This window comes from Podarcis vaucheri, assembly GCF_965113315.1.
Source record: "Podarcis vaucheri genome assembly, chromosome: 1".
NCBI classification, from domain to species: Eukaryota; Metazoa; Chordata; class Lepidosauria; order Squamata; family Lacertidae; genus Podarcis; species Podarcis vaucheri.
In genome coordinates, this window is record NC_138759.1 from 15,108,787 (window position 1) to 15,131,699 (window position 22,913).

Here is a 22,913-nt window from a genome sequence, read left to right on the forward strand (position 1 = left end):
GTTACTCACCTACGTTACGTTTTGATGGTGGAAAATATTTAAGTTCATGCAGTCAGTCCTTGTTTTCCCCCAACTTAGGTGGATGACCCCAGCAAACCTAATGATGAAGGAATCACTCCTCTGCACAATGCAGTGTGTGCTGGCCATCATCACATAGTTAAGTTCCTGTTGGATTTTGGTGTCAATGTGAATGCAGCAGACAGTGATGGATGGTAAGAGACCAAGTCGAGCACACACTTCTGTTGGGTGCCAACAAAAGCTAGAAACCGGTTACTAGTGCAAATCCATCTTCACAGGAATGAGGGCACGTTTTGTCTCACCTGACATTGAGTCCTTTGTTTTGTTTTCAGGACTCCTTTGCACTGTGCTGCTTCTTGCAACAGCGTTCATCTCTGCAAGCTACTTGTTGAATCTGGAGCAGCAATTTTTGCTTCAACCATAAGTGACATAGAAACTGCGGCAGACAAGTGTGAGGAAATGGAAGAAGGTTATATTCAGTGTTCCCAGTTTCTGTATGGTAAGTTTCTGGTTTTGTAACTTGAGATTTCAGAACTTTGCTTGAATTTGTCATTCCTCACTTGTTCCAGGATCTAGAAGTATGGCATTGCTTATTTTACAATGAAAAGTGTGTATTCGATTTCGTGTGAAGATTTATGCAGCACCTTTCAGCCAGCTGATCCTCAAGGCAGCTTACAGCAGATTCCAAGTACACCAAAACAACAATAATGTTAGAATACCGACTGTTGTTGTGGAGAGGCAAATGAGGTATCAAATTAAGAATGTGTGACATACACCGTGTGGCTAGTTTGCTCACTAAATCAGATGATAAAGGGGTGGAAACTAAGGTAATACAGGTTGTATTCTTCATTGATTTGAGGAATTCTGTGTGCTGTTAGTGGGAACACTGTGTATGTGAGTGGGTAGAAGAGTGGAGAAGGCGTTAGACACAAACACATCTTCAAATGTTCCCATGTCTGGCTTTAGGAAATGACTGCCTTTCTCACCATGAGCTGTGACTCATATTTAGCCTGCTTTGGAGCAGAAACAGCTGTGCCACAAAAGGACAGTTAGAGCAGTTCTAGTAGGATCCAGAATGTAGCAGCCTACCTACGAAGGCCTTTCCTGGCTACAGAATGTCCAGAAACATGCACTTGCCATATTGAATAATAAAGGAAGGGATAATTATTTCCTGTTGACTGTGCTTAAGCGAGTGCAATGTAAATTACTACTTGAGCTGCTGTAGCTTAAGCCAAGTCATAAAATTCAGCCACCAGAACGTGTTCATAACCATTCAGAGCTTTGTGCCTATTGGCTTTGCCAGTTTCCATTTCCCATGGGACATGTGTTTCTACAAACCTTGGACAAAATGGCCAACCTCATATTAGTGCTAGTAGAGTGAGGTACTCAGGACAGATAAATAATGGGGTATAATAGGGACACAGGTGGCGCTGTGGTCTAAACCACTGAACCTCTTGGGCCTCCCAACCTTTATTACCTTATAATGGAGTGCAGTGGTGCCTCGCAAGACGAAAATAATCCGTTCCGCGAGTCTCTTCGTCTAACGGTTTTTTCATCTTGCTAAGCAACCCTATTAGCGGATTAGCGCTATTAGCGGTTTAGCGGCTATTAAAGGCTTAGCGGCTTAAAGGCTATTAGCGGCTTAGCGGCTTAGAAAAAGGGGGGGAAGCGAGAAAAAACCGGAACACTCGTAAGACGTTTTTGTCTTGCGAAGCAAGCCCATAGGGAAATTCGTCTTGCGAAGCAGCTCAAAAACGGAAAACCCTTTCGTTTTGCGAGTTTTTCGTCTTGCGAGGCATTCGTCTTGCGGGGCACCACTGTATAATACTTACTGGTGTAATCTCCTAGAACTAGTTGCAGGGTGCTTCTTTTGCCTTTCCCCATGACAAAACCACCTGTCTCTAGAAATCAGGCCTTATGACTGTGGTGGGATTTGATAAGAACCCTACAACGCCTCTGGTCCATGTCAATTTCACATGTGTGTATTTATGTCTGGTCCATCTTGTTTTCATAACTCTTCATATTCTATCCTGGTGTACACATTTTTAAGTGTTTTATCCAAAAATATGCACTTAAAAATGACTGTTGGTACTTTCATTGAGTTGAGGATTGCATCACAGAATCTGGAGAAGTGTGAAATCTATCCATACATTAATCTGGAAGGTGCAAATTAGGGCAGTTTGCACAAAAATGCAGACCTAACAGAATTCTCCTCCCTCACTACAATTGTATTACACATTGTATTACATTTCCACGCTGCATGAGAGCCCAGGGGCGCCATGATTGCAGTATCCATTTTCCAAATAGTGGTGATTGCTTATTCATGTTAGGTTAATGTAGTTGTTTCTTGGTCATAGGTGTGCAGGAGAAACTGGGAGTAATGAACAAAGGCATCGTGTATGCGTTGTGGGATTATGAAGCTCAGAACAACGATGAGTTGTCATTCCATGAAGGAGATGCAATTACCATTTTGAGGCGCAAAGATGACAATGAGACAGACTGGTGGTGGGCTCGTCTCAATGACAAGGAAGGCTATGTGCCTAAAAATCTCTTGGGGGTAAGTCTTGCACACTCTTCCTAATTCCAGCACAATACAGTGCTTTTCAGAAATCCTCCAGATTGCTCAATTAGGAATGATTAAGACAGGGGTACTGGTTTCTTTGGAAGAAAGTTCTTCCTGAACTGTACCACTGCAGGTTCAAGTACAGACCAAGAACAGTAAAAAAAAGGGGGGGGAGGAGCTGGTCATTTTAATCTCCCCAGGCAGAGTTGCAGACCTCAGAACAACTCTTTTTAAGGTGGTGAATCATGTGGAATGTATAGAATATGGGATAGTCAAACAGGGTTCATAGAGAAATTTAACTAATAAACTGGGGCTCAGCAGAAATTACCATACTTTTCTGCGTATAGGACTGTTTTTTTACTCTAAAATAATGTTCAAAATCTGGGCTCGTCTTATACACAGATAGTATCTCCCCCCATTTTCTCCCCAAAAATATACATGGGGGCATCTTGTAGATGGAAAAATACTGTAGTTTTCTTTGTTGAATTCCTCCCAGATTATTTATAATGTACATTGTGCTGTTACAAACTTTCTGTCAGCACAGCATTTCTCCTTGCTTGATGGAACAATCTCCCCTCCCCTGCTGTTCTGGTAACTCCTACACACCCCAGTATTCTGTGTTGCTTCTGACACCCATAATTTCCAGTTACTAGTACAGTTCTCAAGAGTGTAGCTTTGTCTTCTAAAACACAATACCAAACTGCAAGCCTCTATGAAAGGAGACAGGATGTTGAAACAGGATGCTGTTTGGGCCTTCCTTATACATGCCAAAGACTTACTTGTGGTGGGCCCAAGCACTCAACAAGCAAAAAGCAAGAAACCTCCATAGAGTGGGTATGGATCTGAATTGGAAGACAGTGGGCTTTTGGCCCTAAACAAATCTGAAAGCAAACTCAAATCTGAAAGCAAACTCAAATGATTAGAATCATTTTCTAATACAAGGGTTTGAACAGTTAAAATTACTAACTGTCAGGGTTACTTCCAGATCCTAGCTCACAGAGGATCACGCTAGCCAGCGATCGTTAAATAAAAGTCTTTATTGAGTTACAGTCTCCATTCTCGAGCTGCTGCGTGCAACCCTACGTCTTATGCTTAGATCGGCGAAGCTCCGTCTGAGTCTCCGCCCCCTGCGCACCAACTTAATATGCTAGCCCTGCTCCACCTTTTCCGCCTGACAGTTCTCCTCTGGGTCCCTCTGCCCCCCTGGGTCTCTTCCTTCCGGGATTCTTCTGACGCTGACCCCCCTGACTCTCCTGTCTCCTTGCGCCGGGCTTTAGGACCTGGCTCCCTTTCCGGGCTGCCTACTGCGCCACCTTCCTGTGCATTTGAACTTGGCGCGCGCGCCCAATCTTCCACTTTCCGTCTAACCGTCACTTCGCTCCCCGATGAAGGTGTGGCCACTCCTGACTCGTGCCCTCCCTCCTGTTGCGAGCTGCCAGCGCTTGCTCCCTGGCGCTCTTCCTCTTTCCTACTCTCTGGCGGTGACGTTGGTCCTGATCTCCAACTGCTCCCCTCTGAGTCCCCTCTGGCTCTTTCTTCCTGGGGTGTCCCCCTAGTCTCCCCCCTTGCCCTGGCCACTGGTGCTCCTTTTTGTGAATCTTCTGATTCACTGGAAAGACTCGGAGATCTCGGGTCGTCGTCATCACTCATCCTTTCTTCTGCCTCCTCCCCCTCGCTCTCTGTTTCCTCCCTTGCCCTCACCTCTGATCCTGAACCCCTGACACTAATGTTCCCATTTAGAACTGATTATTGCTATTGTTGTAAATTGTGAAGCATCAGCCTAAAGCACCTTTTCAACAGCTCAGTTGAAAAGATTCTAGCAGAAATAAATGGAAATGGAACTAATATGTATGATGCTGTCTAATTGTTCTGCTTAAAAGTTGCTTTTAATGCAGTGGTAGAGTTGTAAAAACTAATATGCTTTATAATTTGCTAAATAATAATTTTAAATCTTGTTTTATTGCAGTTATATCCAAGAATAAAACCTAGGCAACGAACTCTTGCCTGAAAACCATCATTTGGCAATACAGTATCTTGCTGGCAACTGGAAGTATACACTGGAAACATTTTCAATCACATTTCACCAGAAGTAAAGCTATACTTGTTTTAATTGGTGCTCTTGTTAAATTGATGGACAGCATTTGAGATTTCCAATCTGAAGTTTGTATGTGAGATCTGTTCCATGTTCACCCACCCAGTCATTGGGAGAGGTACTCAACACAGCCTACAGTATTTTGCCAATTGAATTAAAAGAACAAAACTTGTGCTAGATGTTAAAAACCTTTGCAAAACACAGGTATGCTGTCTGATCCATTCTAGTCCACAGTAACTGTCAAGGTCTTTATTAAAACTGTCAACTGATTGTTGAGTTTACTGTGTAAATCCTTGAAGAGCTTGGTAAGTTGGCATCTGGGAATTACCAACAGTCCTCTGGTATAAAAGGTGTTATTAACTAACAGTGAAGCATCAATGCTGAATGGATTTTTGCACATTTCTCAAAACCACGTTCCTTCACTTGATGTTTTTTCATGATATTCTGCTTACAGCACCACTTTAAACTTTCTCAAACACACCCACACTGAATTCCATCTTCTGGACAAACCTGCATTCATATTTAAGGGATCTGTATGTCTATATGAAAGAAAAGTGCAATAGTTGAGAAGGTAAGAGTCAGGTTATAAAAAAGCTAATAGGTTCCCTTTAAGGACCTTTAAATCTTATCTGTGAAAGTAGGGAGAGGGTCTGAAGGACTGAATAAAGGCTGAGCTGGCTATGTAGAGAGTGAAGGGAGAAAGAAGAGGACGTCTTGCTGTTTTGGCTGGGGCAGCATCTGTGGTTCTTGGCAGCCTGGCATCTTGTGCCAGGGTGAGTTATGCAATAACTTTATCCACTATCTAGTTTCGAGCAAAAAAAAGCACTTCACTGGAATATTAGTTGTACATTATTTTATATACAGAAGTCTATTTTGAACTTCCCATTATGTTGTAGCCATACGTGTTTTATAATTTCCTCCCTGTAAACTGTAGGCCATTTGGCTTTATTCATGTACACGGTGTGCATAATTTATATATCCATTGATGCAGTGCTGTAACTTGCTTTTACCACTGTTTAGCATTAATTGTATATATTGTGGTGATGAGAAGTGGAAGGGTATTGTAAAAGAATATTTGCTAAATGAATGTGAGTTAAAAGCCTATGATACACTGCTAATCCAGTGTGCACAATAAAACTACTGCTAAGGTATAGTTGTGTTTGTAGGTGTTTCTTAACCCAAAACATTTTTTAAAGAACATAATTTGTTACGAAGCCCCCTGACCCATTTATTGCACCTTTCTGAATGTACCTGCCTCTGCTTTCATGTCTACACAGTAACCAGTTTGAGCCCAGCATGAAACCTTGTGCAGTAGTCAACAGCAATACTACCACAGACAAGCTCATAGTGTTTAATCAGGCTTTATTAGCCAATGCTAGAATTACCACAAAAAGCATGAATATAAAACTTCAAAAATCAGTCTTGCTAGTAGCTTCATTCAAAAAGATTACACAGGACAAATTGTGGTATTTGGTAAATTGTATTTTACAAAAAAGAAAGTTTTTATCTCATGATACAAATCCCCCACAAGAAAGAGTAGCTTCTATAAAATGACATCTAAGGCAAATTTCCATAGATCATTTGGATATGAGGAGAAAAAGAACCTGAGATCTACACACCTGAAAAGCTATTATTCTCTGGAGCATCAAATAAAGTTTGTTTCCTTGTTTAAAAATGAATTACACTGTATACATAATTTGTACTACAAAAAAGTTGTGCTATATACTTAGCAGTAGTGCAGGTCACACTTCATTTTACATATTAAGTGCAGACAAGATTTAACAAAATATAAAGTCATAGATGCAAGGCTATATTTAAAGCATTAATAATCTGTTTACATATTGCACACTAAAGTGAATACTTATAGGTCAAATACTCACATTGTAATTGGCCAGTGCTCACATGATGAACCACGTCTGGGATAGGAAAGGGTGGGTGGGGGATCCCTATTACCAAATACTTATTACCGTGTTTCAACTAGCAAGTAGTAAGAAGCTTTTTCTTAGAGCTGATCTTTTCCCTCAAGTTGGAGAAGCTGTTATTGGTCCCGAGATTCATAAAGAAGTTTTGCTGCCTGCAATGAAAGGGAAAAAAGGGAAAATGCTGATAGCAAAGCAGTACTACTCAGCTTTAACTAGATGCTCATGTCTTTCTGGAACATCTACACAGGCTGAATTGAGTATTTATCAATGCATTAGAAAATGCAAAGATCAAGACAATCAGAAATAAGGGTATGTTATAACAGATTTCACAGTTGGGCAAAGGAACAATGAGCAGTTCTAGAATATTTCTCCTAAGAGAAATGGTTTGAAGTTGTTTCGCTATTACATTCCTTTTAACAAAAACACACACCCTGCACCTTAAACACTCATTCACCTTTTGCTTTCAAGCACACAAACCAGTTTCCTACTGTTCTGTGTTGATCCCTCTACATCTAACCACATAGAGCGGGGGGGGGGGGATCTGATGGGCAGGAGGACAGGTTTAATCCTGCAATAGCTACACACCCTGTTTCATGCAGCAAACAGGATTGTGCAGCCAAGGCAGCAGGGTCTAAATCTCCACTCATCAGCTGAGGGGCAAAGGGTAAAAGCCCTCTGTTCTTTGAAGCTGGAAGTGATGTTAAAAGAAGGGTGGGAGGAGCTTCAGAAAAGTTTGGCAAACTGCTCTTTGAAATGTCTCTCCCCCCCCCCCAATTATTTTAACATTGCTCCATGCAAGGGATTTCGACATCACGCAACATGATGCCACCATGTGATTGTCAGGTTGATTGCCCCACTCCCTGATACTTGGACCACACGGAGCCAAAAAAATTCCCTGCTCATGACACACGAGGACAATGATCCAGCAGTTCAACTAGTTACCTTATGCATGGCTGCTAGCCAAGTAGCCGATAGCTTTTTGTTGGAATTGAAGTCTTCACCAGCGGTAAATCTAAACTGCCTCAGTTCCTCCAACCCTGGTACCTTGTACTGAAGGAGCATACCTGTAGCACGAGTATTGCCTCCTAAGGGAAAAAAGTAACCACTGAAAAGAAGGTTTAATCATTTTTCTAGTTCAAACAGAGTGGAGTGACTCCACTCTGCTGTAACGCAGGGGTGCTACAACCCATACAACTTTTGTCTAAACTTTTGTCTACCTTTTTGGTAAGGTAGCCAGGCTGAGTAGTGACATGGTAAAGACCACAAGCAAAAAAGCTTGTGGCTGAGAAAGTATGCTAGTCTCCTAGCTCTGAGTTACATACACTGTTATGTGGGCTCTTGTTAACATGCTTAATGCTGAACAGAGAGGAATTGTGTATTTCCAATACCCCGTGTACACACTATACAGAACATTAGTTTGAGGAATGTGTGTTTGGTGAGTCTAAGAGTTTTGCACTAAACTGTGTTAGGCAAACAAACAGCCATCCTACCCCACAGCACCAACTGAAGTGCTGTATTTGCATACTAGGGGTCAGTATTCAGTGGAATGTTATTTGCCAAAGGTGACCAGAAGGAAGAAGGGCTGACTCCTGCTATATTAGAAGGAATGGAGGTTTGTAAGCATGGAGGGAGATGGTCACAGAGTGAAACAGTCCCATCCATGGACCACTGATTGCTTTCCCCAAAATTTCTGGCTTCAGAGGATTGGGATTCAAACAATCAAACGAGACAGTTCAGAAATGAAATTCCAGATTCACACCATCTTCCGTCCTGCAGATTAGCAGACCTTCTGCAAATGGCACTAAAATGCAGAGCTGACGCTGTACATAACAGACTAGGCCTAGTCTGCTCTGTATTTTGTATTCCAAAGGCAGTGCTACTTGAAAAAAGGAATTGGTGTGTGTGTGTGTGTGTGTGTGTGTGTGTGTGTGTGTGTGTAAAGGCTCTGGATTATAAAACACTGGCATCACCACCCTCTTCGCTCCCACTCTGTCAATTCTGCAATAAGTATTATACAAGTTGATCAAATGTATTAATGTGCATATTTGGAATCCTGAGGTCTGATTTGTTTGTTTGTTTGCAAGCCTGGGGCTTAAATCAGGATTCAGCTGAAGCTGGTGAATTCTTCCATCCACAGTATCATTCTATGGCTTGCTTTGTACCAGAAGAATTTCCACAAAGCAAAGGTCCTGTCCCAATGTAGGTATAGGGCAGAATAAATAATAATAATAATAATAATAATAATAATAATAATAATAATAATAATAATAATAATAATAATAATGTCATGCTTCTTTGAATTTTGCTTGGATTAATTTATTCAGTTTCTGGGGTGGGGTGGGGGGCGACATGCACAGTGCCGAGGCCTTGACTTGTTTAATATTGTTGCAAAAGGCAGAGAGAGTTTGACCTGATTCAACAGCAAGCAAGCAAGCAAGCAAGCTCAGCAGCAGGTTACATAAGTCACATTGAACCAGAAAAGACAAAAGAGAGGGATGGGAGCAGCGAGCAGGGAGCAGATGGTCTTGCCACTGCCTGATTAACTCAGCAATGAGCAATGATGTAGCAAGGAAACTTTTCCCATTCTGGAAAGTTATCAGTTGCTGTATTTTTCTGTGAAAAACTTTCCAGTTTCCATAAATGCTGTGTTTCATAACAAAAGTAGCAGCATCATACAATAGCAGTCAAGGACAAGTTTTTAAATTCTAATTAACTTTTTTTTCCAGATGGCTACACCGAAGAAATAGCTACAGAGCCAATGCACAGCTTGATCATGCTAAGATGAATATACCTTGCAACTTTTTCCACTTAAAATTTAAACCGACTAGTATCCAATGTTGTTCAAACCCATCAAAGCCTATTTAGGAGGAGATGGGAGAGAACTGCCAAAAATTGCCTCCCTCTACCATTCTGTTGATGGATTCCTTCCAGGAGCAGACACTATACCCATAGTAAGCCAAGTACATGCTACTGAATCATGATGTCTTCAAATATTTTAAGTATTCCAATAAAAATAAGTTCTTAAACAAAACTAAGTTTGAATCATTCTAAGTGTGCTTTATTGGATTACCCCCCCCCCCCAAAAAAAAAGTTCAAAAAAGCTTTGAAATATTTATACTGTACAGCATATAAGATCACTGTAGTGGAGTTTTTAGTTCTCTTTACCACGCAAGTAAAATATGTTAAAACAGAATCCCCAATCAATTTAGGCACCAGGGAGGAAATGCAGGAACTCTTCCAGAATGGCAACATGACTCATGAGAAAAACTAGGAGAGCAGACATCTGGACCTGCAATACTCTCCACAAATCCACAAGGTTTGTCTGAGCACAAACAGCGGTTTGTGGAACAGCAGTTTAGTTTACATTTGGAGAGGGCACACAATCATCCATGGATCAGAGTTCACTGCTTACTGTGCTTTCTGAATGACAGCAAGGAAGCTCTGCTGGTCTCAATACTATTTTTCAAATAATATGAAACTGCAGCATTTTAAAACTTATTTGACACTTACTAGGGTGGGTACACGCAACCAGCTTCTAAATACCCCTGCGTAAAAAACACAGCTATACTGATTCACTGCATTAAAAGTGATGCCTCTTAAACCAGCCTTCTTCAACCTGCTGCCCTCCAGATTTTTATGGACTCCAACTTCCATTAGCCTCACCCAGCATGGCCAATGTTCAGGGATGATGGAAGCTGTAGTCCAGAAACATCTAGAAGGCACCATGCTGGGGAAGGCGGGCCTAGAATATCCACTCCATCTGCTACTTCTCACATGCGCGGTGGCAGCCATATGCAACAGGGCAACCATAATGGAGGCTTAGCTAAGGAGCCCACCACATCGCTCTCCTCCCCCACCCATCCAACAGAAGGCCATTGTTGAAACTATCTACAAGGCTTACAGTTGCAATGCATGTGTCCTTTGCAGGACTGTTGACATTTATCCAGGCCAGGCATATTGCGTGAAAGCGTTCCCCAGTATTCCTGCTTCTTTCCATCTCACTTGTAATTAAAGGACCCCTGACCATTAGGTCGAGTCGTGGCCAACTCTGGGGTTGCGGCGCTCATCTCGCTTTACTGGCCGAGGGAGCCGGCGTACAGCTTCTGGGTCATGTGGCAGCATGACTAAGTCGCTTCTGGCAAACCAGAGCAGCGCACGGAAATGCTGTTTACCTTCCCGCTGGAGCGGTACCTATTTATCTACTTGCACTTTGACATGCTTTCGTACTGCTAGGTTGGCAGGAGCAGGGACCGAGCAACGGGAGCTCACCCCGTTGCGGGGATTCGAACCGCCGACCTTCTGATCGGCAAGACCTAGGCTCTGTGGTTTAACCCACAGCACCACCCGCTGTAATTAGAGTTGTAATTACACAACTCTAAAACCTCCTTTCAGAGAGGTGTCATGGCCCCTTTAAAAAACAACAACAGGAAAAACAAATCTCTCCAATGGACATGAATAAGCAGGGACACACACAGCACTGGAAGAAAACCCTGCAAAAGGCACCTATTCCTAGTCATCTGGGAGGTCCAATGTGTGCTGATATACAAAGTACAGCCTCTGTGGTCCATTCCAGTGAGATTACAGAGGCAGTACCCTCTGTTTGTACCCTATTCCATCATGTTCAAGTCAAGGCTGTTCCCATTTCTCTATCTTTCATTTCTTTGATGGAGTATCTCTCAGTCCAAACCTGGCTGTCAAAGGAGGAGGAGAATATGAACAGGTTGGCTGATAGCTGAGCCAGACAGTTTTTTTTAAAAAAGAACAGGTTCAAGCTGGATATAAAAAGGGGACTTAACCTTCTCCAGAACATCAGACAATAGATGGATTTTAAATCGAGCACTAATCCCCCACCCTACCCAAGTACATTTGCCCTAAAGCCTGCAGCAGAAAACATGCATTGAACGGGAGCTACAAAAAGCATGCTTAGAAGAAACTGAGCTCCAGTGCTGACCTTCCATAATGTGTTCATTTTCCAAGAGGCTGGTGTAAGTATGAATGTCTTTTTCTACATCAAGGAGGCAGGCAAGCAGTGAGGAGAAAGATCAATCAAGAAAAATGAGTAAGAAAGTGTTCAGTTTTAAAAGGAAGATTTCATATACAGCCAAAGTATTAAAGGATTTGATTGCAGTTGGATTAAAGCATTTGGAAGAAACATACAGGCCAGAGGTGTGCATAAATACAATCAATGTTACTGAAAGAAATACCGCTTGAATCACTAGTCCTTAATCTTACTATACTTTTGCTCCTTTGTCCCACACCTTCTGTTCTTTTTTCTGTGACTAAAACTATAAGAATGTAAAAGTTCAGCCAGGTCCCAAATGAATTTGACATGTCTCTGGGATAGTGACATTTTTCAGAGTTTGCCCTAACATAGCCATCTCATCACACACATCTAACAGATGGAGACAATGATGAGCAGCCTATTGTTTAGAGCAGCTGTGGACAACCTGATTGTTGTTAGCCGCCCTGAGCCCGGCTCAGCTGGGGAGGGCGGGATATAAATAAAATTTATTATTCTTATTATTATTATTAGAGCAATATTCCCCAAGGAGTAATCTGCTAGGGGCATATTGGCAAGGAATTGGGCAACAGCCAAAAGTGAGCAGGTCCAACCCTCTCTCTCTTTCTCCCTGCCTCTTCCTTCATGCTAAGCAGGCTATACCATCTCCAATTTAAAGCTTATCAGAAAGCATTCATTTTTGTTACTAATGTTTACTCACTACATTAGCCCAAGATCCACCAAAACAGAAATATTTCATGAATAGCAGCACCATGAAATTTAGGTGCATTATGACCCACATATTTTTCATTAACATTGTCAGCACTGCTTTTTAGCAAGTTACCCAGTTGCTATTGGCAACTGGAAGCAGTTTCTAGGCATCCAAATGGTGACTCAGAGTTCCAAATTTGCAGCATATTCTTTTTAAAAACCCACTGGGCCTCATCAATAGGAGTATAGCATCTAGATCAAGGGAAGTAATAGTGCCACTGTATTCTGCTCTGGTCAGACCACACCTGGAGTACTGTGTCCAGTTCTGGGCACCACAATTCAAGAAGGACACTGACAAACTGGAACGTGTCCAGAGGAGGGCAACCAAAATGGTCAAAGGCCTGGAAACGATGCCTTATGAGGAACGGCTAAGGGAGCTGGGCATGTTTAGCCTGGAGAAGAGGAGGTTAAGGGGTGATATGATAGCCATGTTCAAATATATAAAAGGATGTCACATAGAGGAGGGAGAAAGGTTGTTTTCTGCTGCTCCGGAGAAGCGGACACGGAGCAATGGATCCAAACTACAAGAAAGAAGATTCCACCTAAACATTAGGAAGAACTTCCTGACAGTAAGAGCTGTTCGACAGTGGAATTTGCTGCCAAGGAGTGTGGTGGAGTCTCCTACTTTGGAGGTCTTTAAGCAGAGGCTTGACAACCATATGTCAGGAGTGCTCTGATGGTGTTTCCTGCTTGGCAGGGGGTTGGACTCGATGGCCCTTGTGGTCTCTTCCAACTCTATGATTCTATGATTCTATGCTCAGTGCATTGTTTACTGAATAATCTTAAACCAGCAGTTTCACAACAAATTGCCTGCTTTGCATTTTGCAAAGCATTCCACTGTTTGTATTTCTTTTTAAAAAACACAGAGGAAGACCTAATAAAGTAAGATTTAAAATCATCAGACTGTCTGTGCTTTGTGAAATGTGGACTTGCATTTTTCTTCGTCTGGGGCCAAATAACGGGAAGCTTTGAAATGAATTCTAATTGGTTGTTTGAATTCTATGAGAGCTATGTAAGGGTGCTTTTATATATTTGGCAAATAAAAACAAGAAGGCTTTACTAATGCTAAGAAATGATCTATACTGTCACATGGTGGGGGTGGGGGAGAGGAGAGAGAGAAGAGGAGAAGGTTATGATGTTCACTTCCAAGACCCTGCACAGTCTTGTAAACAGCTGTCAGTTTTGGCAAAAAAGTGGTTATGTCATGTCTTTGGACAGCATGAATCCAAGAATCAGATTCAGCAATGAAACAAAATGATACAACTGTGGCTGCATTTTTTAAATATGCTCTGCTCTTGTTTTTCATTAAGCAATTGCAAGGAAAAGAGATGATTCTAAAATTCATGTATGCATAAACAGACAGGGTACTAAAACATTTATAGGACAATAACTTTAGTGAACTTATCTAGCGTGACAAATATCAGATCCTACACTTGGCAAACAATGCATGCATTTTAATACGCTCATTACTCACAAATGGGAAAACCCAAAAACTAACAGTTGAATATATCTTGATGTGCAGGCAACTCACAAAGGTTGAAGAAAAGATCATCACCTCCAATCCTTCAGCATCTGTTGGCATTATATTAATCTGCAGTCATGAGGGCTAGAAACTTTTTTCCAGATTACATGGAAACTAAGTTGCTAGCAGCCTGTCACAGACTGCGAACAAATGCCCTATACAGTCATACATCGGGTTACAGCTGCTTCAGGTTGCGGACCACCGAAACCCGGAAGTACTGGAATGGGTTACTTCTGGTTTTCAGCGGTTGCGCATGCGCAGAAGTGCCAAATCGCAACCCGCGGGTTGCGAATGCTGCGGGTTGCGAATGTGCATCCTGCATGGATCACATTCGCAACCAGAGCATCCGCTGTAGTCAACATGCTCTCTGTGATGCTATATCTGCCTGCCATTGTATTAACCATTGCCAGTCAGTTATACCTCGTACTTTCTGCAGTAGGTGCTTCAAGATTATGATCTCCATTTACAACACAGAGGTAAGTGCCTTCTGAAAAGAAGTAGTCAGTTCTTCTCCAGGCAGTGAAGCATCTAGAACTGGTGTGATGGCTCTAATTGCTTGGGGAACAAGAAAGCTGTTTCCTGTTCAGCTTATATGGGGGAAAGGTGAGTTAAAGGTTTTTTGGAATTTACATTTCATATAGAGGACTGGGGAAAGTCCCAGAAGGTACAAAAAGTGAGGGAATGGAACTCAAAAGCAAGGGAGTTAAAGGAAAGTCGAGAACTAGGCAAGGGAAGGACCCATTTAGAAGGTTAAAAATAGAAATAGGCTAGAGGAACTGAAAGCAAGAATGAGCTATGCCGAAACCTCACTGAAGTCTATTGTGGGTAGAGAAAATGTGGAATTCTAGGAAGGGTTGTAAAGAGAAGGATGGCAAAAAGGAAGTGGGACAAAGTAGGCAGTAGCTTGAAAAATAAAGGGAGGGAAAAAATGGGTAATGGAGACATCTAGCCAATGAGAAAGGACTGCTTCTCTCCATATGGACCTACCAGCTCCCTGCAATCATCGTCTGAGGCCTTTCTTTGTGTGCCTTCCCCATGAGAGGTCAGGAGGGTGGCAACACAAAAACAGCAGTAGCTCCCCATTTGTGGAACGCTCCCCCCAGGGAGGTTTGGCTGGCACCTTCCTAATACCCCTTTAGGTGCCAATGAAAACACTCCTCTTCAACCAGGCCTTTAAAATATGTTTGTGGGAGGGGGTGTGAGGAGATGAGGGTTTATTGGTTTGTGGTTTTGTTGTTCTTGTTCTTGTTTTTATCTTGTATTTTTATGTTTTGAACACCCTGAGATCTATGGATAACGGGCAGTATGCAAATTTAATAAATAAAAATAAATTAAGAAAAGAGAAAGTACGACTGAGACATGTACTATTAACAAGAACAAAGCAACGGAGGGAGCCAACAGTAAGCAGGGCTACTAGGTCTGGAATACAGACCTGGATAGGGGGATTCTGCTACTTGTAGCTTCTACTGTCAAGGGAGTATTATGACCTGGCAACCCTAAGACAACAAAGGAAGTTAAAAAGCAGTGAACTATAGGGATCGACCCAAAATTCATATAATGATTTGGAATAAATAGCCAACTGTTTTTTGTCTGCACTTAAGTTAAGCCAGAATTCTACTGAATTGGACATCGGTAAAAGGACTGAGTTCCAAATGTACAAAAAGCACTGGGCTAGGCTTCCTGAATCAAGGTAACAGAGCAATATCCCTGTCTTCAGGGTAGGCCGAAACACTACCAGCTGCTGGTTAAACATCAGTTAATTCTGTACAAGATTTACCTCCAGGAGTAAATCCCTCAGTAAGTATCTGGACTGTGGAAATCTGTGCAATTTCAATTTCATAATGGCTCTCTCCATCCAGAAATAGGTATCTACACACAAAAGAGGAGAACACCACCATATGTCAATCTGCAGGGCTCACAATACATACCAGTCACACTGGTAAGAAGCACATGTTCTACTAATATAGATCCCTTGATTTTTTAGATAGGCGAAGCATGGCAAAGATCATTAGATTTAGGTACAACTGTTACTTAGGTGGTTATCCTGCACTACTTCAGTCTGCAAGTAGGGGGTCATGACTGAATGCTCCTTCATTTAAAACCGGCCTTGACACAAACACCCCCAAATATAGTAACTAGATGTCACTGAGAACAGCTCTAGTTTAGTAAACCAGCATGCCAGCAGAAGGCTATGTGCAGGAAATTTGTTTATATAGAACAGCAGTGAATTTTGCTGTCCCTTCCACCAGATTCCTTCCATCTCGTGTCCAGGTCCCTCTTGAAATGGTAGATAGTGCAGGAGGTGATTCTTCACATTCTATGAATTTAGGCTATTGAGGCAGTGAATTCTGCAGAGTAATTCTCAGAGTTCTACTGCATTCATGATGCCCAAACAAGACATGTCTTGGAAGCACATTTTGAAATTCCTAAACCTATTATAAAAAATTCAAGCTGGAGTCCCTCTTTACCATCAAGGATTACCATCAGATCCTACCCTGGTTGTGTGGGTAGGGTAGCTGTCTAAGGTTGGTTTGCTGACTGCACTATTACCTTGTCTCTGACTGGCAAAAGAAGCACAGGACAGGCAAATTGCTATTTGGTTTTACATGGATATTTGCATTGCTGTGTTCCTCCTGCATTTTTCTGTGTGTCTTTGACCTACCAGAGCAACTTCTGGCCTGGAGTCTGCACAATGCAAGGCAATCTACTTCCTCAACACTGCAATCCTATGGGTGATAGATGGCAGTATCTACCCATCTGCTAGATTGTCCTCCAGTAGAAATTACTTTCGTGTTAGGCCAACAACAGTGGGACTGTTCATGAGCTATAAAATTTTGGTTAATGGTCACTTCTGAAATGTTTGCTCCTCTAGTTCACGGATAAGAGTAAAAATAGTGAGCGATCCATTAAAGCAGTGGTTCCCAACTGGCGGTTCATATAACCCACCCAGGGGATCCGTAGCACCAATTGCATAACAAAAACTACCATAGAATTATCAAATAGGGGGTCCATGGCTTGGCTTTTGCAGACAGGGGGCCCATAGTACTTAGGTAACTGGGAACCACTGCATTAGAGTATTAGGATATGGTACTGCACCCAGAATCTACAGCAAGAATGATGCATGGGAGTCACCAGAAAGATGCAGCCAAATACACAAAAAGAAAGAATGGATGCTGTAGATATGTGGGAGATTGTGAAACTGCTTAGATTTTTTGTAATGAAAAGAGCTTGTAGATATCAATTAATCAGGTTGAATTACCAGATGGAGTTTCCCTCCCATCTCACTCCAAGGTTACTTTTGTATATTCAAAACTTTACACTGAAACTTATTTATCAGTGCCATACTGGTTCAAAACCAGTTTTTACTGATGCTTTCGGTTATGTGATGCATTACTTTGAAAACAATTTAAATGCCTACAGTAGTTGCCCAGAGACAGCTGTTATTTGGATGGATTCAGAGATCACAGATTTACTGCTACTCAATATCAAATCAAACCCAAATGAAGTGTGCTGCAAGTTTCAGCAGCCCAAACTACTGGTTGTTATAACAGCTGGAATAGAGAGTGGCAAAATCAATTCTTGGGAAGCAATAAGGATCTAGAATTGCAGCTTATGCAACAGCACTATGAAGAATAAGACTAACTGTTGAGCAAGTCCTAGTAGCCAATGAAGAACACTTCTCACCTCTGGTTGTTGGAAAGTCGACAAACCATCATCTCTGACTTTTCTGATGTCCCTGGAGTTACAAAGAATGTAGCACCTAGATATCCAGGAAACAGGGAGGGGGAAAAGGAAAATATGCACTCAATATGCCTAGAATTTATAATTAAGATAATGACCTTGAAAGATCTGGTTCTAAACCTGCCTACTGAGGTAGCTATGAATTCATGGTTTATTAAATATTCTCAGATCTACTTTAGGTGAAAAAGCAGTAACAGCATGTTCTATCATGATTAATGAAATATAATAATATATGATATGAAGTCGTTTAGGAGTTTAAGCTACCATTCAGAAGAACTAGGACGTTTCTGACTACATTATGCTTAGGAAAATATACCTTATTTTTGCACTTAAAAGAGTGACTTGCAGGTTACTATTCCAGTGTAAATTAATAAGAAGAAATCCCTTGTTCTCTTTATGCTGAATGCTCTTTAGCTATTAATCTAAATATTCTGAAAGAGCTGAAACAATGCTGCACAAATTGAAATCAAAGTTTTCTACATTGGATAGAGGTTTATTTTGCACGTTTACAATTTGGGCAAGAATTGTGTGCATTAGATACTGAAATGTGAATGATGTACAAAGGGACACTATTACATAAGAATCATCCTTCAAACTCACATGCAGAACATGCCATCCTTATTCACTGTGCTTGTTGCTGACTTTGTATGGTTTCCTGAATGTCAAATTAAGCTGAACACACAGAATAGGCATTAAAAAGTGTCAAAGAACATTTCTAAGAAAAATAATATTGACAGAGCAACATGGCCGTTTGCCACTATAAAAGGACTGAGATTTGCCATTTTCATGATCTGACACTGCAGACATATTCCCAAACTGAGAGAATGCATTTTTATCTAGCACCATATATTTTTTTAAAAGGTTGCCTTCTTTCTGATATTATAACCATTTATTTTTAAAAGCAGATTATTAATTGCCCAAAACAGACCTTTAAATACTGCCTTTTAGATAGTTAAGTACAAATTCTATAGAATCAAACAGCAAATCACACTGTCATTTATCATGCTAGATTTAATACAAAACTCCAAAGTCAACTCTAATTTCCCATGCCCAGCAAAAAAAGCAAAAATCTGGCCTATGGGCAGCCCATGCTTAGTACTTACCATTCATAAGCACTTTGAGCTGCTTGTCATAGAACTCTGCTTCTTTTTGAGAAATGAGAGCACATTCGGCGCACTGGCGCACAGGATCAACAAAGCACATACGAGGAAGAGGCACTTTCTTGCTGCAGCATTTGTCACAAAAGCACTTTCCGCATCTCCTGCAGTGGTGCTGGGGGGAGGGCAAGGAGAAACAAAGGAAAACTGTATCAGCAAAGTTGGAGCTTTGTGTTAAAACCGATGGTTCTAGCATATGACTGAAACGCAGATGAGAGATAAATATAGAATGCAGTTTTTGAGAGGAGAGATGGAGGGGATAGCCTCGAGATGGCTAGTTAAAGAGTGCCAGAATGATTGTTAGAATGAAAACTATTGAAAAGTGTATTTTGATCTAGGTGAATCAGGAATCGCTGCCTTTTCAAATTTATAATGCACAACAATAATTGCTTCCCCTCTTCTCAAGTCTACTTCATTGAAATTGTAGTTATCAAGAACATTAAAATGTTCTCCCTTTTCCCTGTTCTGATAAAGCATGCAACATTCAACATGCTTGAAGTGTCAACACTGTGAAATTCATGTTTAAGCACTCAACTTCACTGCAGGGGAAGAGCAGAAACCTGCAAACTATTGTCAAAATGTAATATGCTACAGTGTGTTCCCTATCTTAGTCTCTGAACATCCTATATAGCACTCTAAGTGAGTGGGCACTGGTTCCCAGGATGACTTGGATGACTTAAAGTGAATAATTATGTTTTTTAAGTCTGAAAAAAGCTGAATATAGATGAAAGATGTGTCAAAGTTGCCCACTCCAAGATTTTAAAAATAACAAAAGATGGTAGCCTTGTGGCAATATTTACTAGTTACTGTGTAGTAAGGTAAAGCCTACATTTGTGTGTCATGCTAAGCCATAGTTTAATAAGACATCAAGACATTGCAATGTACCTCTGGTTCATGCCCCCCCTTTCATTTCCCTACACAGCTGAGAGGTGGCATTCATAAGTTTCTGTTTTGTTTGTTTGTTGTAGTCAACAGCTTTCCTCAGGAGACCCATTGTAATAAATGGACCCAAGTTAGTCAGTGGCTGCATTCTGAGTAGATGTTAGTTGAATACAACCCTTTGTCTCAACTGACAGTGGCTAACAGTCATTATAGTTTAACTGAAACAAACTATAGTGCTGACCACAGTTTGTCTAGAGGTTAAGGAGAAGTGGGATGATTCCAAACTTCTCCTGGTCATGAAAGAGGATGTTTTTTCTGGGAGTGGGAGAAGTGAACAAGTCCAAAGCTCACTGCAGCTCATTCAAGTTTTGCTAAACTATGGCAACTGACAATTGCTGTGGGTGAAATACGCACATAGGAAGGAGCTTCAATACAATTCATACTGCAGCAGCTCAAGGTGGACAAACTGTAACATAAAATTAAAGAGGGGCTTTTGTCACTAGCTATTATAAGTAAAGTGCTCAGGGGAAAACGACTCCTTTCCTCCCAAAAGCAGCCCAACTGTAACATTCATATGCCTAATTCTGGATCATGGCCAGTGACGATGCCAATTTTACCTCAGAACAAGGTTTCATATTTTGGTGTATATTTTGCGTTTATCTTCTTACCTTTCTGGTTATGAAGTCAAACTTTGCATTGCACTGCATGCATCTGGGACACTAGAAGATAGTAATGGAAAATATGGGAAGACTTGTGCCCAAAACTAAAGGAATGCATTTAGTACTTCATCAACATATTTATATGCATTTGCTTCTACTGTGTCCTAGTCTCGTCTGTAGAAAAACACACACAAGTTAGAACTGGAATTACTGAAAGGTATTTAAAGAATAACCTCATCTGCCCATTACTTTTCAAGTAGAAGATTTCATAGTACAACTAGGAAGGGGGGCCCAGGACCCTCCATATATTGTCGAACTACAACTCCCATCATCCCTGACAACTGCCCATGCTGGCTAGGGCTGATGGGACTTAGGAGTCCAACAACATCTTAAGGTTCATGTTCCCCACCCCTGCTTTAGAGCTGTATATACAGAATAGTCCATATGTTAGATTCAACTACGCAAAGCAGACAAACTACAACAGGGAATATGCAAACCATCGTGAAGTTTACCTGTGACTCCTCTTTCTAAGAGACCCCTCAATGGATACTGTTATTATTGATAAAAGATACTGAGAAACTGTGATTACCAATAAATTCATTTCACACATCCTTTTGTCTCATATGAAGTTCCTGGGGAACCTGATTCCTTTGTAAGCAAGATAAAAGCCAATTTTTCTGCTAACCAGGTGCAAAGGGTTCTCAAGGCTCAAAAAGCCATTTAAGCTTATGCATAACCTGACATTGTTATTGAACGTGGAACAGCATTCTCTCAGATTCAGCCATGTCTCATCTCACCTCAATACCCTCCTCTGAGGCCTGCATTTGACCTGACTCCCTCACCAACATCCTTTATTATCTCTCTTGGGTATTCCCTCTTTGACTGCTTTACACATACCCAACCTTCCTGTTGCTCTGTCTCTTGATCCTCCCATGCCTTGCAGTTCCCTGATGCAACAGCTGCCTCAGAAGACTTCTCTGGTCTTCCACCACTTCTACCTACTTCTGAGACTCCACAGCTTCTACCTTCAGTCTTTCTCAGGTCTTGACTTGCTCATGAGTCAATAAATTATGACCACTCCTTCTACCTTTTTGCTGAAAAGTGGTTTAAGCTCCACTCATCCCCCATCTTGATTTACAGCAACTGTTTTCTCTCTGACCTTCCGTTAACACATCTCCTCCAGCTTGTCACCTCTCTCAGGAACTCCACAGCCAAAATAACCCGCTACTTAGCCTCTCCTTTAGATTCCTGTGCTAGCTTCTCATCAGCTCCCACACCCAGCACAAACTGCTGCTGATCCTTAACTCGGAGCGTGTAATTTCAGAGTTGGTGCTTGGTGAGGAAGCAGCCAAATCCACACACATTAGCAGAATGAGGTGGCCGAAAAGAACAGGTCAGGTTACCACCCGAATAGAGTTCAGATTGCAGGTGGGATTATTAGCTTCCGAATGCTCTTCCCCATTCGCCGCACTAACACACACAACAAAAATCCTCCCTGCAAACAAAAAAAGCTAGCACGTCAATTTCAAGCGGAGGAATGAGGAACTGATGACCCTCCAGACATCACTGAATGCCCAACTCCACCCATCCATGGCTGGGGTTCATGGGAGTTGGAGTCCAGCAAACCTCCCAAGGGACTCCTTGCCACTCCTTTCGGCACCTCCTAAAAACATTCTTGTCCAGACAAGACTACCCACATGCTTCGAAAGCCAAGGTCAAAATCTTTCCTATGCTTTTAAGCATGGAATTTTTCTAGATATATATATAAAGAGAGAGAGAAATTTCATGCTGAAAAGAATGTGTGTATGTACACGTACACACACGTACACACACACACACAGGAAAGTGCTCCCAGCTGCAGCATACACCTTGGCGCAAGGCGCTGGCTTTCTACTTGCAGGGAAGCTACCGCGATCATATTTCATAATTGGAAGGGACCGTAAGGGTCAGCTTGTTCAACCCCTCAGGAACGCTATTGTGATGTTCTGTATTATGTCTTGATTATTATTATTATTATTATTATGCCTCGTAAATTATGTTCTTAATGCTGTGCACCGCCCTGGGGTCTCTGGATACAAAGGGCGGTATATAAACCGAACAAATAAATGATATATATAAAGCGAGGACATTCCGCGAAGGGCCCAACCGGGGGGGCTGTCAGGGCAGGGTCCTCCTCCTCCAGCCGAGGCGGGGAAAGAGAGACCCTGAGGCGGGGAAAGAGGCGAGGGAGAGCCAAGCCCAGTTTAGGGATGGTGGGTTTTCTTTTGGGGGGGGTGGGGGTGTCTCCCCTTCCCCCGAGGCTCCTCAGGCGGGATTTCTGAGGGGAATCGCTATGGGGAGCGGCTGGAGCCTCGCCTTCCCCGCCCTGCGCTGCCTCCGTTACCTCCTTATCGGGCACCCACGGCGGCTCCTCCAGCCCGAAGGGGCTCACCGCTGAGCGGCTCTCGGGCACCATCCGGAGCCCGCTGGGAGAGCGGACCAGCTTCTTGGCGTCGAGGGCCTCCCGGCCCGACATCTTTCGCCTCACAGCCGCCGCTCGGCGACTCGCCCGAAGCCACCAGCTCGTGGCAAGGCCGCCCCCGCCAAT

At 42.1% G+C, this 22,913-nt stretch overlaps 2 protein-coding genes across 11 annotated transcripts in view; one reads left to right on the top strand and one right to left on the bottom strand.

The window, feature by feature from the left end:
* The window catches only part of PPP1R13B (protein phosphatase 1 regulatory subunit 13B), a 66,373-nt gene extending 60,549 nt beyond the window's left edge, over positions 1-5,824 (top strand). For all 9 annotated transcript variants that reach the window (XM_082216799.1, XM_082216797.1, XM_082216798.1 and 6 more), the window contains 4 exons: positions 79-212; positions 351-517; positions 2,376-2,575; positions 4,548-5,824. In XM_082216799.1, coding sequence (XP_082072925.1) covers positions 79-212; positions 351-517; positions 2,376-2,575; positions 4,548-4,589 — 543 coding nt within the window. In that variant the 3' untranslated portion in view covers positions 4,590-5,824. The remainder of the gene's footprint in view (positions 1-78; positions 213-350; positions 518-2,375; positions 2,576-4,547) is intronic.
* Positions 5,825-6,018: 194 nt separating this feature from the next.
* Positions 6,019-22,905, bottom strand: ZFYVE21 (zinc finger FYVE-type containing 21). Of its 2 annotated transcripts, XM_082219752.1 has the most exons (8): positions 22,710-22,905; positions 20,336-20,386; positions 18,732-18,900; positions 17,572-17,647; positions 15,665-15,756; positions 11,547-11,600; positions 7,538-7,680; positions 6,019-6,747 (listed from the first exon to the last, which is right to left on the bottom strand). In XM_082219752.1, exons 1-8 carry the CDS (start codon positions 22,839-22,841, stop codon positions 6,712-6,714), a joined length of 753 nt encoding a protein of 250 aa, XP_082075878.1. In that variant the 5' UTR covers positions 22,842-22,905; the 3' UTR covers positions 6,019-6,711. The 2 variants fall into 2 exon arrangements, with proteins under 2 accessions (XP_082075878.1, XP_082075879.1); XM_082219753.1 differs by lacking the exon at positions 11,547-11,600 and having other exon boundaries at positions 22,710-22,901.
* Positions 22,906-22,913: the final 8 nt, after the last annotated feature.

Coding starts and splice junctions, on each gene's coding strand:
- ZFYVE21 (XM_082219752.1), bottom strand. CDS start 22,841: ATGTCGGGCCGGGAGGCCCTCGACGCCAAGAAGCTGGTCCGCTCTCCC. Junction 20,387..22,709: donor CGTGGGTGCCCGATAAGGAG/GTAACGGAGGCA, acceptor ACTATCTTCTAG/TGTCCCAGATGCATGCAGTG. Junction 11,601..15,664: donor TGAGGGATTTACTCCTGGAG/GTAAATCTTGTA, acceptor TCCTTGATGTAG/AAAAAGACATTCATACTTAC.